The sequence below is a fragment of the Prunus persica genome, chromosome G5 (assembly GCF_000346465.2).
Source record: "Prunus persica cultivar Lovell chromosome G5, Prunus_persica_NCBIv2, whole genome shotgun sequence".
Lineage (NCBI taxonomy): Eukaryota > Viridiplantae > Streptophyta > Magnoliopsida > Rosales > Rosaceae > Prunus > Prunus persica.
In genome coordinates this window covers 11,456,187-11,471,315 of record NC_034013.1, presented here as the reverse complement: position 1 = coordinate 11,471,315, position 15,129 = coordinate 11,456,187, and the positions used below count along the sequence as shown (strand labels likewise).

General features: G+C 37.9%; 4 protein-coding genes across 4 annotated transcripts; 1 reads left to right on the top strand and 3 right to left on the bottom strand.

Moving 5' to 3' along the window:
• On the top strand, positions 365–2,465 carry LOC18777727 (probable membrane-associated kinase regulator 2). The gene is made up of 2 exons (XM_007211016.2): positions 365–1,959; positions 2,055–2,465. The coding sequence occupies exons 1-2, from the start codon at positions 651–653 to the stop codon at positions 2,159–2,161; spliced, it is 1,416 nt and encodes a 471-aa protein (XP_007211078.1). The 5' UTR covers positions 365–650; the 3' UTR covers positions 2,162–2,465.
• On the bottom strand, positions 5,853–6,993 carry LOC18777470. The gene has a single exon (XM_007210857.2). It carries the CDS (start codon positions 6,765–6,767, stop codon positions 6,108–6,110), a length of 660 nt encoding a protein of 219 aa, XP_007210919.1. The 5' UTR covers positions 6,768–6,993; the 3' UTR covers positions 5,853–6,107.
• LOC18777456 (late embryogenesis abundant protein At1g64065) lies at positions 8,657–9,762 on the bottom strand. The gene has a single exon (XM_007210599.2). It carries the CDS (start codon positions 9,578–9,580, stop codon positions 8,939–8,941), a length of 642 nt encoding a protein of 213 aa, XP_007210661.1. The 5' UTR covers positions 9,581–9,762; the 3' UTR covers positions 8,657–8,938.
• LOC18776469 lies at positions 13,089–14,043 on the bottom strand. The gene has a single exon (XM_020563850.1). It carries the CDS (start codon positions 13,908–13,910, stop codon positions 13,275–13,277), a length of 636 nt encoding a protein of 211 aa, XP_020419439.1. The 5' UTR covers positions 13,911–14,043; the 3' UTR covers positions 13,089–13,274.

Genomic DNA, 15,129 nt, shown 5'->3' with positions numbered 1-15,129 from the left:
ATTTATGAAAATAAAAGAAGGGTCGAACTAGTATTCGTATAGCAATTGTACTGTATGTCTATTAATTGGCCTCTGTCGCTATTGTCTGAGACGACACTGCTCTTCCTCACATGCCTCTACTGATCTCTGCCCTGCCCTGCAACCCACGTATTCACCACCCCCACTACAATGAGAAACACTTATGTGAAACGAATATGACACTATTTTATTATTTTTAATCAATTATAATATGTAACGTGCGATGATTTTTTCACGTAACAGTTTATGATTGGTTAAAAATATCAAAATAATGTTATTTTCGTTTCACATAAGTTTTTTTCAGGTCGAAACGATTCACACGAGCTTCCCTGCGAGTACCACACAAAATAAAAGCTCTCTCTTTTACTTTTACGGTTTTACCCTTCTCAATCTTTCCAGTGACTAGTCTATGGCTACTGGTTAAAGCTTTACCCTCACTGCTGCTCTACCCCTGTCACTTCCATTTCAGTGGTACCTCCTGGCTCTCTCTGCAAACCCATTTCCACCTAAAGCCTTTTCCTCCATCCATCCACCAAAAGCCCTTTCCTTTTTCCATTTTCTTTTTCTTTATCACTCCCCTCACTCTCTCTCACTTTACCTACTTCAACTCTTGTATACTGGCTCTCCCAACCATGGAAGCTTTCAGCTTGCTCAAGTACTGGCGAGGCGGTGGTGTTGTGGCCAACCCCGTTCCCAATAGCACAGACACTGCTTCTTCCGCTAACATGCGCGCCCCTTCGACCTCCACCACCACCACCACAATCCTCACCGCCGTCGCCCAACACAGAGACGAGACTGACGACGACGACAGCGACGGCGACGATGGGCCTTTCTTTGACTTAGAGTTCGCTGTCCCCGACGAGGATGAAGCCCAGCCGCAAACTCACAAACCCTCTGGCCAAAGTATGGACGAGACCGATGTAGAGCACCAAGAAGATGACGACGACGATAGCTCTGAGGAAGATGATGAAGAGTCTGATGATGGCGTGGACGGTGAGAGAGAGTTCAACTTCACGGTCTCTTCTGGGTCTAGCCATGACCGTACGGACGACCCCACCCTCACTCTGTCTCCCTCCGACGACTTGTTCTTCAAAGGCAAGCTTGTGCCCATTGAGCCCTCGTCGATTGAGTTCAACCCATCTGAAGAACCCAACTCCAAGCCCCAATTCGCCGTTTCCTTGTTGAAATCGGCCACCAAATTTCGTGTTTTCATGTTGGGTTTGAAGAAATCGAAGTCGAATGCAAATGGGTCGGAGAAAACAGAGCCGGCTGTTGGATCTGTTGAACCGCCGCAGAAAACCCAAGAGAAGCAGCAACAGAAACAGCAAGAGCCGCAGCAGCAGAAGCAAAAGCAGCAGGGGAAGCTCTTCACGGTGAAATTTAAAGTCGAGGAGGTACCCATTGTGTCTTTGTTTACCAGAGACAACAGCTCCAGAATCTCCACCACCAACAAGTCCCAGTCCCAGACCCAGACCCAGACCCAGCAGAAGCCCATAAGCGCTGCTGAAGAATCGGCTTCTGAGGAAAAGCGCTTTTCCAAAGAAGTAATGCAAAAGTACTTGAAAATGGTCAAGCCTCTCTACGTTCGCGTGTCCAAGAGGTACGGCGAGAAGCTCAGGCTGTCCGGCCAACTCAGCTTAAGCGGCTCGACAGCGCCGGCGCCTGTTGCTGGGTGTGAGAAGAGCCAGTCAGGGACTGAAGCTTCAGAGCCGCCGGCGACGGCGAGCATTGCGAAGAGTTGTCATAAACAGGGAAATTTTCCGGCTGGGCTGAGAGTAGTTTGTAAGCACTTGGGTAAAAGCCGGTCGGCTTCCTCGGCTGTAGCCGCGGCTCCATCAGGAGCCGTGGTGTCTCAGAGGAGAGATGATTCGCTGCTTCAGCAGCAGGATGGAATCCAAAGCGCCATTCTGCATTGCAAGCGCTCCTTCAATGCCTCCAGAGGTAATTTTAATTTTAAAAATTTTAAAAATTATTTTAAAAATAAAAAATTTACGAACAAATTTTATTTTTAATTTTGTGGGTTTTTCTTTGAACAGATTCGGACTCTACCCTGCTATCTCGGTCTGTGAGCGATCCCTCGAATGAAAAGTCAGTTGAGTTGTCACGCAAATCGTCGGATCATGGCAAAGGAGTTGGCCTTTAACGGCTGTGATCTTTCCACGTTTTTGCCCACAAAAGGCGGGAAAATTGGGCTCACTGGTGAAGTCAAAGTAGTTGTGTTGGTGCGTTCAGCAGTTGCCTTGTAATCACTGCCCAAATGAAACAAGCCGAAAGGGATTGAGAAAATGAGCAATACATTTTCTTGTTGATTGTAAATGTCCTTAAAAACCCAGAAAAAATTAAGAGTAGGAGGATTAAAGAAGGTTCAGATCTTTGTACCTATTGTTATTATTAAACCTTTGTAGTAAGTCTCAGTTAATTTGCTATTTTTCTTAATTAGCTAGCTTTATTTAGGTTCATATTAATCATAAAACCCAAGTTATTACTTTGAAATTAGTCTAATTTACCGTGAGGGGATTCAAAATTAATCTAATTGATGCGGAGGAGGACTCGAATTTGAATGTAAGGGGGCAGACACTCTATCCTTATCAACCGGCTTAACTTATGTTTGCGATTTTATTACAGCTAAATGCATATGTTGATGACTATTTTATGGGGACTTAGCTACATGTTGCATTTAGTGGTCAGGTAGGGGTTGAAAAGTTGGGGTCCTATTTTCTTAAGGATGCTACTTGTCAGGTAAGGAGTGAGGTATTTTCATTTTCTTGAAAAAAGAGAGGGAGGGAGGAAGAGAGCAGACAAGAGAGTAAAGAAGGGTCTGAGTGTATTGCTCGGATTGGTGAAGGGTGGAATCTCTCGTGGGCATAAACGCAAACACATAGGATACAATACAACATGGCATTCTCTGATTGCTATGTTAATTAATAAAACAAAGCCAAAAGCACTTATTCTCTCTCCAATTAAGCACTTAATCTGGGTTTCTCTCTCATGGGTGTTGGGGTTGCTTTTTGGTCTGGTCCTAATGACGTACGGGAATTCGTGCAAGTTTTTGTTAATCTGTGTTGTGAAACAACTTCGGAGATTCAATTTGTCTCCTTGTGGTAGTGCTTGGACCTACAAAAGCGCTGCTACATTGTTTAATCTGCTGCTTCCTTTGTCGTTTTGGCTATTTATCAGATTCTTGGGGGACCTTTCTTGTTTTATCAATTACAACAGTGTTGTTAAAAGTTTATTTTTTTCTTTTTGGGGTAACCGGATTTAAAGGATTTGTCACTGTTTTTAATTGGAATTACGCTCTAAATGGGGGCATAAATATATGAAATAGCTTTAGGCCATCTCTTGATCTTCTTTTCGAGATACCAAAGATGACAAGACGTATCACATAAGGGGCTCGAGGTTTTGCGCTGCCATTTCTAAGCAAAAAAGCTTACAGGCATGTGTACAGTGTATAGCTCTTGCATTGACATGATTGTTGAACAATATTTGAGTAAGAATGGCATAAGGTTAGCTCAAATGCCAAGGGCGGACCAAAAAAGGAGTTTGGAATATGTCGATGACTCAATTTTCTTCCAGTGTAACAAAAAACAGGATACAAAGAAGAAAGACGTGTGTATTCACTTAAAAAGAGAAGAACAATGGTGTAAACGAGCTGAGTTAGGATGAATATCATGGTGCTCGAGGTTGGCTCGATTTGTTTCTTTTAGGGTCTTTAATGAAGTCTATTGTTCTAATCCCCTTTTTTTTTATTTTAAAATTTTGTTAAGCTATACTTCTGCCTAAATTAAAGAATTGTTTTGCTTGCATTCCATCGTGTTGGAGTTTCGTCCAATTTTTCTTTTGGGTACATATATTTGTCCATTTTTCAGCCTGTGAATCAGTACATGCAGTGCACATTTGTAAATTTGTACGACTTGTTTCTTTCTCACCCATTACTGTAATGTCTGACTTTCCGCATGTGAAGCCTCTGCGTGCCGTATGGTTAATTTGACTAGTATTCATTTCCATCAGATATTGACCAAAGATTTGATTTCAGTGAATTGATCTGTCTTCTTGAGCCTTAGCTAATGGAAACATCAACCATGAAATGCGTTTATTGCCAAATGAATTAGGGACAATTGCCCCATCAAAAGCCTGCTTGGTTGGCTTTGGCTCTGCGTTGAGTGGATTTTGGATATTTGGAGATCTTGGTGATGTTGTGGAAATAAGCGATCCTAGAAAAAGCTGTGATGTGGAAGTGCATGTTTCAAGTTATTTTGAGTTGAAGATGAAGCATGTAGGATGGACAAGTTGATAAGGTCGTAATTTCACCCATTCTTTTGCATCCGGGGATGACGGATTGGTTCTGATTTCATGCTTGATTTGTCTCTCTCATTCTGCTTTTTTATACTATTGTTTGTTCTAGGGTGGGTGATATGTGTAATTGCAAGAGGGATAATATCATTCCGACATGGATCAAGTTAATCTATTAAGTATTAGAGTAATTTATTTCTAATTACATTTGAATTAAACAATAAAAGAATTACAATGACAAAAATATAATTAAGCAAGTAAATTAAGAGTAAGTAAACAATGTAACAGATGAAAATAAGGATGATAAACACTGGGACACAGATTTCACCTAGCTAATCTCACCCAAATTATTCTATCTTATTAATCCTAATTTACATAACACGTTGATAGTAGTCGTTTTCCCTTACCTCATCAATACTCTCTTCCGAGTTATATTAGTGGTGTTCTTTACCGTCAACCTACTCTATTCATAGTTATGGATTTAGATGGCTAAGAACTCAAGATTTATGAAAAATATTAAAGACTACGCAAACCACAACCTAATCTTCTGAGTCGGTTATGTAAGGCTTCCCATTCTGGTCTCAACGCACTTCTTCCAATAATGCAATTAGTGGCCAATTAATTGAAAACATTAAGAACAGTAACAAGCACTCAATATAGATAAATAGAATTAACAATATTAAAGAATTTAAGTACTAATAACTACGCTACGTCGTAGCCCTACTAAAAAGAAATTAGTTCATAAAACATGATGATTGACGTTCAAAAAGTTGTGATGTGGAAGTGGTTGTTTCAAGTTGTTTTTAGTTGAAGATGAGGCATATAGTGGAGACAAGTTGATAAGGTCGTAATTACAACCATTCTTTCGCATCCAAGATGGGCTAAATGACTTTATGTGGGCTAAATGCCTTTTTATTGGCTTTTGACGTTTTAATTTTTGGCTTGGAAACATGATCTTCATGCTATACTGTACTAGTTTTAGTTAGATTTGTTCCTGATTGTTTTCTGATCGATACTTTTGCTCAGCTTTGTTTGTACTATTCTCTACCCATTTTGAGGGTTTGTAATGAATTTCAACTTCGACAAAAAAAAAACAAATATAGGTGGAGGATTGGCTCTTATTTCAGGGATCATTTGTCTCTCTCATTTTTTTAAGGAAGATTTGTCTCATATAAACTGGTAAAATTAAATCAGTTCAAGTGATTTTGTTCAGTTTGATAAGTAAGAAAGTGTATTCGGATCAAATTTTCTCCGAATTGGCACTCAAAAGTGCAGAAGCAAGCCGTCTTTTGCTTCCCCATATGGTCAAACACATAGATATCACAGTTCTTTTGCAGGTCAGATTGGTAATTATGTGACTGATATTCTCTAACCATAATACAGTTTCATGAGAAACTAAGGAGCAAAGAGTCAAACTCCTCCTATAGATACACGTTTTGATGTACACATCGAAGTCAAACTTCTAGAAATTCAGCCATGGCGGTTTGAAATTGTGAGCTGCTTTAAGAGGTGACAAGGGGTCCATAATAATTTCCAGTCTATCGTGAGGTTTAGTCTATATTTTTGTAATCGATCAGACTAATAATTGACATCTAATTCAACCATAATTTAATTGTAATTACATACTTAATCGGTAATTGGGATCTCAAATCTTCCCTTTGGACTTGCTCATCTGATATTCAATCATATACAGCGCATACAGAAAAAAAATTGCTTCGACAAAGAAAAAAAGAGAGAGACCAGAATTGTAATACAACGACTGCTCTTTTAGCAACCTGTGATTCTGTGAATCGTAATACTCAAAGACTAACCCTTCGCTTGCAGTCCTCTCCTTCAATCCCCTTGCTTGCAAAATTGTACGTCATGCTACAATTCAATTCAACCACCACATTTTTATTGACCATAAGAATTTTCACCTTACCTTCAATCCTTGTATAAGTGCTCACCGTCAACTTCCCTGATGCCACCTCCTTTATGAACCCCGGCACCGCCGAGATCTCCCCAGGAACAATATCCACCGTCACGTTCATCCTCATCGTCCTCCTCGCCTTTGCCACCCCTGCTGGAGTCCTCCCCTGGCCCACCTCCGTCCCGCTGTAGTAAACCCTGGTGGTTGTGTTCCCATACTTGAAAGATGCCACGTTAGGGTTCTTGATCGAGACATCAGCTAGGAGTGTCACATTAGTATCCGAGCGTAGGGCTCCGTTGGCAACCTCCAGTTGTTGGATTGTGACATCATTCATCTTGATCCTCGGGCCCTTTACGTGAAACACCGTGAACCCGAGAACTATGGCTGTTACGGCTATGATTAAGAAGAGAGCCGAGACACAGCCACAGCACATTACATATTTTCTTTGGCAGAGCTTTATGTGTGAGGAGACGAAAACTTCTTCTTCATCACTGCGGAGATGGTATGAGTTGGCTGGGGCTAGGGGCTTGCCTTGTTCTTTGGCAGCCATGGCTGTGATTCAGAGAGGTTTGGAAATAAAAGGAGCAAAAATGTTGGGTGGAGATATATATATTTGGAACTGGAAAGGCTGATGATGAGTTTCATGGAAATTTTGATTTTCTTTTTCTTGGGTCTTTGATTGTGAAATGTTGGAGAATTAAGAGATTCTAGACGCGGTTGCACAAGTTGCACGGCTTGACTTTTGACTTTGATGTTGTTTGTTTAATAAGAAAATGTCACAAAAAATGTGGATATAAATCAACGGATTTTAAATTAGGTTGTCGAAGCTTCTTTGAATCATGTTGCCTGATGGTAACATAACTTGTTGTTTAGGGACCCAAAAAGGAAATGGGAATGCATAAGTTGTTGTGAGAAGAGTCAAGAGTGGTAGTGCATGATTGATAGGAAAAGGGGGCGTGTGAATGTAATTTATAGGTGATATATTACAAGGTGGGAAAACTGATACTGACACAGGACCAGAATTGGGTGCTCGGTTTAGTGTTTAGAATTTGAAATATAAGCGATAATTGAGAAGACGGGAATCGAGTACACCAGTGAAAGTCTAAAATGACACAATTAAAAGTAGCACTAAATCAAGTCTAAAGTGATAAAGTTAAAAGTAGCACTAAATCTTTTTTTTCTTGTTGGTGGTGTCTTATGAAGATATTTTTTCTTCTTATTATTTTCTTTGTTGCGTGGGATTTTTTGTGGTCATAAGAGAAATTATAGAATACTACGGTAATATGGTTATGTGGTACGTCTTGTACAAGTGTTATAATATGGGTGGACGACATGATTTATTTTCCTTTCTTTTATGCAATAATATTAATAAATATCCACTTATATTATAACACGTGTATAAAATATACTATATAACCGTGTTACCGTAGTATTCTATAATCACTTCCATCAAAGAAAGGAAAACCCAATGTGTAGACATAGGGATATCTAAAATGAAGAGAGAATCTATCCCCCCCCCCCACCCCAAAAGAAGAGAGTTTCAACTAGTACTAGGCCCAACTGATTCAAGATCAGTCCAATCATTTGGGCTGTATGCTATGTATAGAATAGGCCCATATCTTTGATTGGAAAGAAGCTAAACAAGGCTGGAGCAGCATGTCACGTGCTGCACGTGGACCAGTTCCCACAACCGAAAACCGACCAAGGAACATGTTCCAGGTTGGACAACAGATGCAAATCATGCAACGATAAATTAGGGAGATAAAGCAAATTAAAAAGCAAATTAAAAAAAAGTAGCAGCCGAGTACACCGGCAGCCACAGAGCCTATGACCTCACCAGTCACCTCCATTTTTTGAGAAATTCGAATATAGTAATTAATCACCTCCTTAACCTTTCATTATGGGCAGCACAGAGGGTTTTGGACTTTTGGGCATCCTAGATAGATAGATTGGATTCAATTAAATCGAATATATATTTTTAATTATGCGATTCTGTTGGTCTCATTTACTACCAATAAAAATATAATTAAAGTACAAGATTCCCATTTTTTCACGCAGAAGCATGCCATTGGGTTTGGTTTGGGTGTCTTTTTAGCCAAGACGAATTCATTTTGAATCATTTCCAGCCAAAAGAAAAGGACATGTGTTTTTTTCACTTTCTTTTGAACTCCGGCATATCCATGTCATATCATATGCCACCCAAATGAACACCTCCATTTGTTGTATAGGAAAGGAACCATATTTCAAAGTGTTAAATTTATTGAGTAAAGCGATGTCATAAGGGTTTGAATATGAGATTATTAGTCTGCAAGTCAAGGATTATTGTCAGATTAGACCCAATTGAGAAATGGTTTAGACAAGTTATTTTACCATAAAGCTGGCAAATGGCGACATATAGCTGCCATGAAGTGGACACAAAAACAAAAACTTGGTCACAAAGAAAACTGAAATCTGGAATTGAAATATATGGACAAAAATTGATACAAAAATTTATAGGGAAGAACAACAGAACTCGTATGTATATTAGCTTACAATATAAAAAACTAAACAAAACAAGCGAATGAAGTCCTAGAAATCAAAATCTCTACAGGCAAATGATTGAATTCATTCCTAGAAACTAATCTCAAAATACAAATACACCAACATATCATATCTATCACTAGCTAGAAATCTAAAAAAAACAGAACAAAAAACGAAAAAAACAGAGCAAACCCACTAAAATCATCTGCAAAATAAATCCTTGACAGTCCTGCTCTTCAAAACAACAACCATGGTGCAGTTCGTATCAATGGTCTTCCTCTTCTTCATGATCTTCATCAAATTCACTTTCCCAGTCAGCTTGGCATAGCTGCTGATCTTCAAATACCCAGAATTCATCTCACCCTCAAAACCATTCTTAGCCTCCTGAGGCAGCCTATTTGACCTAACATCAATACTCAAACTCACTCTCCTCGTCCCTCTCGCTTTAACCCTCCCCTTCCCAATCTTGGCCTCGCCAACTTTAAACCCTCCATACCACAAACTCGCGCTGCTGCCCTCAAACTTGTACTCGCCAAAGTTCTTGTTCTTTATGGCCAACTCGGTGACCAAAGTTGCATTGAGAGAAGAAGTTGGCGAAGTAGTGTGCTTGAGACTTTTGACTGAAACAGAGCTGAGATTAAAACCAGGTGATTTGACACGAAGAACAACCAAAGCAAAGACCAAGATGAATATGCTTTGGAGGACGATGGCAGCAAACACATAGACGAAACACTTGTTGCTTCTTTCTCTGCGTATGGCTCTGAAAGTAGGGTTTTCTTCATCGCTTCTACGATGCAGTCTGGAGGGTGCCAATGGCCAAACTTGGCTCTCTTGCTCTGCCATTGCTAGAAGAAGAAAAAAATTGAAAAGCCGCTTAATTTGGTTGAAGGGGTGATGTTTAATAACGTGGGTTATGATATGAATTATATATAGTGTCGGTCTGCGTGAGGGGTGAATGTGACTCGTGAGTGGGGTACTCGTGTTTAATTTCTGAAGCTTGGGATAAGAATTGGTCAGTTATGGCCTACGTCCGTGCGTCAGCTGTTCATTGTGGGGATTTGATTTCTAAAAAAAAATTAAATTATTTACTAGACAGCATTGACAATAGGTCTAAAAACATAGATATTTTATTTCTAAGCATATATGTATATGGGAAGTCACAGTTTTTTCTTTTCTTCACTTCTTTTTGTGATCTTCCAGAATAATGGAGGCACAATCTACTGATAGGAGAGAGTTGGGTCTGACCTGAAACATTGAATGAGTCAGAAGGTAGGGGCTAAAATCAGACTAATCTTGTACCGAGTTATTTTTCAATACCTTTTTTTTCTGGTTTTATATGTAAAAGATTTGGGGAGCAGTTAATTTCTGCACTAACAATATGAGTGTGCAAGAAAGAATGATGGGATTAGGTCAAGTGGGAAAATTGAAATTAGGAGGATCAAAAGTGGACTTTGTTTATAGTGCCAGAACCAAAGAGAAAATGGCAAAAAGGACTTTACAGCTGAGACCTTTCTGTCTCTGTTTGAATCTAGTTGGCTCTGAAAGCAAAAGAACAAACGTTGCATGGTCACTTTCTGGAACAGGAGATCATTCATCAAGCTTTACCATTTGGTGCCATTTGTTGCAGAATGCATGCTTTGTTGAAGTTTGGAAAATGCATGCTTTGTTGAAGTTTGGAAAATGCATGCTTTGTTGAAGTTTGGAAATTCTCATTATGTTCTTATTCTTTGGGTAATTAAATTCATTGATAGAATGAATATCACTAGAAATTGCTTTAGCGGGACTTCTTTTCTCTCCATTTTCAATGTTGAAAGAGGTTCTGAGTTCGAATCCACCTCCTTATTATTAGTAACAAATATACATATGCATGATTCAATTTATAATAAGCCTACAAGCATTGTACACTTTTATACAGTCGTGATCATGAAGAAACAAGGGAGGATCAGAACTTGGATTAATTTACAATTTAATAACGTTTTAGTGATATCAATTGTTAGATCGATGTGACTCACATTTGTTATGAATATAAGTTTATGAATTTGGATTCTTTTACAGCCCAGCTGCAATCAAAATCATCCTTTTGCGACTTTGGGCTTAATAGGCCAGCCTGCCCCCTTTGTGAGTTTGGCCTGACCATTGCTTGGGCCATTTCAGCTAAGATTCTCATTTTTCTTCTTTTGAGCAAAGCCTCTTCCTTTCTGTGAAATTCTATGGGCATCGAAGAATTGCTTATAGACAACTGAAGAATTCTTTATAAAGTTGGGTGTTTAAAGACAATTCTTGGGTGTTCTCTATCACTGCAGCACATTTTTATTTTTCCCCTCTTTTGGATTGTATGTCTGATTGTTTAGTTTATGAATGTGAGGTTTAGTCCTTTGATGCATATTAGGCCACGGTGGGCTGCAGAGGACGCATATGATGGCCTAATTAAACATATTACATAAACATAGTAGTTCACAAATTAAGAAAAAAGGCATTTTATAAATCGAACTTAACTAGCTTATTGCTCCAAAAAAAGCGGATCTTAGCATCCACGCATTTAAAAGAATTTTAATCATTTAATTAATCTAATTGAGTTGTTCCACTTTAACGTAGTCATATGTTATTAAAAACTCAGCCATTACACCGTATCACTTACTCTTCTCTTCTGGAGTCTTTCTTTCCCATTCAATTTTATAATTATATTATTTTCAATATTATCCAAAACCGTAAAGTAATTATCCCTTCATTCATATATATTATGAACCATGTATTTTTTGGTCGAACAACAATTAGACTAACTGCATATCTTCATATTGACCAACAAACCATACAACCATGGAAATATTTTTGAGATTCTTAAGGAGGAAAGACACATGCTTCTCTCCTTGACTTGCGAGACCATGAAGAGAAATATAAAGGAAAGCTCAAAGCTTGCTATTAAAATATTGGAAATTATTGAACCGCAATTTATTAGATTAATCAAATATTTAAGATTCTTTTAAATACGTGAATGCTAAATGTAGATGTTGAGGATCTCAAAAGTCCCGTAGCATAGTTAAGTAAAATATAAAAATAAAATACAAATAAAATATATACATATATTATTAAACAAAACTAAAAAAAAAGGATAGTAAAGAATACTTCTCATTATATAATATTTTAATGCTATTTATTTAATTTTTAAAATACAGTCTATTCGTGTAATATTATGTGAAAATTCGTGGGTGAAATGAGAATTTTACTTATATTATTCCAAAATTTGTAAACAATGTGTATTAAACATAAAAAAAAATACTTGCATAATATGTTTATGTGGACAGTACGTTTAATTTTGATAAAAAAAAAAACATGTATTTTACCGTATCCTTTAAAATGTTAGTAATTAGACCTCCTAGTTTAAAAGAATATAGTTCAAATTCTGACATGGAAGTGTTGTGTCACAGCTTTTCATTTTCCACTCATACCAAGATTGACCAAAACAAGCATAGTGTCATTAAGTATGCGTATTTTTTATTTAAAAATAATTGAGTAGGTCTGGTTCATGCCTCTGTATTCTGCAATAAACAAACATCTTCCTAACCTCGTAATTATGTGTAACTAAATTAATTTGAAACGTAATCAACCTATCCAAAGCTTATTTAAAGCACAAGTCATGAAGGAGCAGACTTTGCAATTAAGCTACATACTTTACGAATAAATTAAAAGATTAGAGCGACCACATAATTATAGACTAAAATGATTTATATTTCCAGCAGCCCATGTGTTTCACATGAACGTATATTTAACAAGACGTTCAACTTCATTCGACAACTCATCCCCTCGCTACATTCAATTCTTCAAAAACACTGCGAAACCAGACGGAGTGCACTCTAAAATCTACCTTTGCCCATCGAGATATTTAGATGTTTCTTAAGGGCATTTAGATCTTTTCATATCAAAAAGGGCTGGTAACGGTCAAAACAATTAATTTGAAAAAAATTTCCCCATTTAGAGTCAGGACAAATTAGCCAGCATGAAACCCAACCACTACATGATCACAACTTGTGATTAGTCCTCTCTCCTGAGATATTTTACGAGTGCCGAGTTTATCTTATGTCGGCAATAGTCAACCCAGGTTGGCGCGCTATATAATAATGTAAACATTGCTTTGCGGAAAGAGTGGTCACTATCTTGAATATAATTACTTGACCATTTCACTAACTTTTCTGCTAGTTTTTGTGTTCTTTTCACCCAATGAATGCAAGTTGCAGTCTCTAAGCCCGTCACCTTTTTTATATTAAATATTTCAATCTTATATTATTAAGTGGGCAGCCCATCAGATTCGAAAAAATGAAGACTGAATCAGTTCAGACTTTGCAAAATTGTATACAACAAAAACAGAAAAAATTGCATAAAAAGAAAAGGCACTGCCAATCTGTATATAACGAAATAGCACAATTGCAAAATTGTGCCTGGGAAGTGTATATATACCCATACAATAATTCATAAACAAACAACAAAAAATTTGCAGAAATTTAAAACAAGTTGAAAGAAATCAAATCATGGTCTGTTTTTTTCACTTGCAGTGTAAAGATTTGACGTTTTTGGCTGCCACATCAAAAGCTATGGTGCAGTTCATGTTGGCGGCCTTCTTCTTCTTCATGATGAACATAATTGCAACTTTTCCGTTCAATCTTCCTACGCTGTTGAGCGTCAACACCCCGCTCCTCAATTCACTTTCAAAGTTTGAACCAGTTATTGCATTTGAATTCAAACTCACCTCCGCATTTCTTTTTATGGTCGAAAGCCATCCAGCCTTGCCCTTTGCGATATCAATTACTGCCAGAGTCGCTCCTTGGTGTTGAAACGTGATATTGGCAGCATTGAACTTGTAGGAACCCCAGTTGGCTGAGTTCTTGATCTTGATTTGGGTTGTGAATTTCGTGTCGAATGAAGGCGCTGCCGAGTCAGATACGAAGCTTTCGACATTGATGTTGCCAAGCCTGAACCTGGGGGTTTTCACTTTCATCACAGTGAGACTCATTGTGGTGATAACGATGATCTGAAACACAACAAAAATAGTAATATATATGGCCAATTTGATTTTCTTCTTGCGTTTCAGCTCATCAGCGGACAGCTGAGACTCTCCATCACTTCTTGTGTAACCGTTTGATGGTGCCAAGGGATAGGCCTGGTTGGTTTTCTCTGCCATGTTAACTTGTTTTTTTGTTTTTTTTGTTTTCTGATATGAAATTGGAAAGAAAGGTTTCTCTGCTTTGGCTTTCTGGGTTTTGTTTTCTAGGATGAAACTTGAAAGCAGAGGAAGTTAGTTGTGGAAATGAAGGTAGAGAAGTGCGCTATATATAGTGTTTGGGGTGTCGGGCCTATTTCAATGACGTATGTGGTGGAAATAATTAGTTTCCAGGAACAACATGTTAGTTTGGAAAAAAGAATTTTATTGCGGACCCCAAACGCGTCCTACGGTGATTACTATTGACTTCTAGATGATGGACGACTTTTCTTTGAGGACCTTTCAGGGTTTTGCCATGAGATTTGGACATTTTAAATATCATCAGAACCTTCAATGCCAAAATAAATATCAACAGAAGCTTCGAATCTATCCGTTGGCATAGAAGACCAAATCTCCCAATCAAATGTGAAAACGTGTTGTGAAAAATATTATACTAATCACCTTGTGAACGGTGTTTGAAAATATTGGTTTTCAAAATTAAATTAAATTAATATGATTTGTTCTGTTGTCCCTGAATACAAGCAAGAATTGGGATAGTTGAAGACTGCAAATTTTCGAAGACAATTCAACCAAACATGGCCTAGGATTTAAGGAACTTTATTTTATTATTCAGTCAATGTTTTTGCTCTGAATGATGAAGATAGAATGTGAATCGTGCAAATGGAACTGTGCAAATATGACATTTCAAAGAAATGATACCTCAATGAATACAACTGCATCAGCATCTGATTTAAATTGCTTTGGCATCAAGCTTCTAGTCTTTTTCCCAAGAAACAAAGGCAGAGATAAAATTGCAACACTTCCTTAGATATTTTGTTTGTTATTTTGTCAATACAGGATTTTTGGTTTTGATGCTCTTTCTTTCCACTCTGCCCATGACATAAGGCCCAATTGCGACCTCTGTTTTGTTTTGTTTTTCTTTTTTTTAGTCGGTTTTTCTTTTTCAATACAAGCGATAGTTTATAAAGGCAGTAACTAGTTATTCATTTGTTAGATTAGTTATATGTTCTGTTTACTAATATATTCTTATCTGTCATTAGTTATGACAGCTCAGCATAGTTGTTGTGTATAAAAGCCCTTTGCAACAATTTATTCAATAACAAGAATTACACTTCTTTCGGTCTAAACTACAAGGGGAGAGGGACTTCTCATAGACACTAGCAAGGTGCCATGAGGGTTC

Excerpts from the sequence above, each read along its gene's own strand:
- LOC18777727 (XM_007211016.2), top strand. The coding sequence starts at position 651 with ATGGAAGCTTTCAGCTTGCTCAAGTACTGGCGAGGCGGTGGTGTTGTG. Across the intron at positions 1,960-2,054 it reads CTCCTTCAATGCCTCCAGAG|ATTCGGACTCTACCCTGCTA; the intron begins GTAATTTTAATT and ends TTCTTTGAACAG.
- LOC18777470 (XM_007210857.2), bottom strand. The coding sequence starts at position 6,767 with ATGGCTGCCAAAGAACAAGGCAAGCCCCTAGCCCCAGCCAACTCATAC.
- LOC18777456 (XM_007210599.2), bottom strand. The coding sequence starts at position 9,580 with ATGGCAGAGCAAGAGAGCCAAGTTTGGCCATTGGCACCCTCCAGACTG.
- LOC18776469 (XM_020563850.1), bottom strand. The coding sequence starts at position 13,910 with ATGGCAGAGAAAACCAACCAGGCCTATCCCTTGGCACCATCAAACGGT.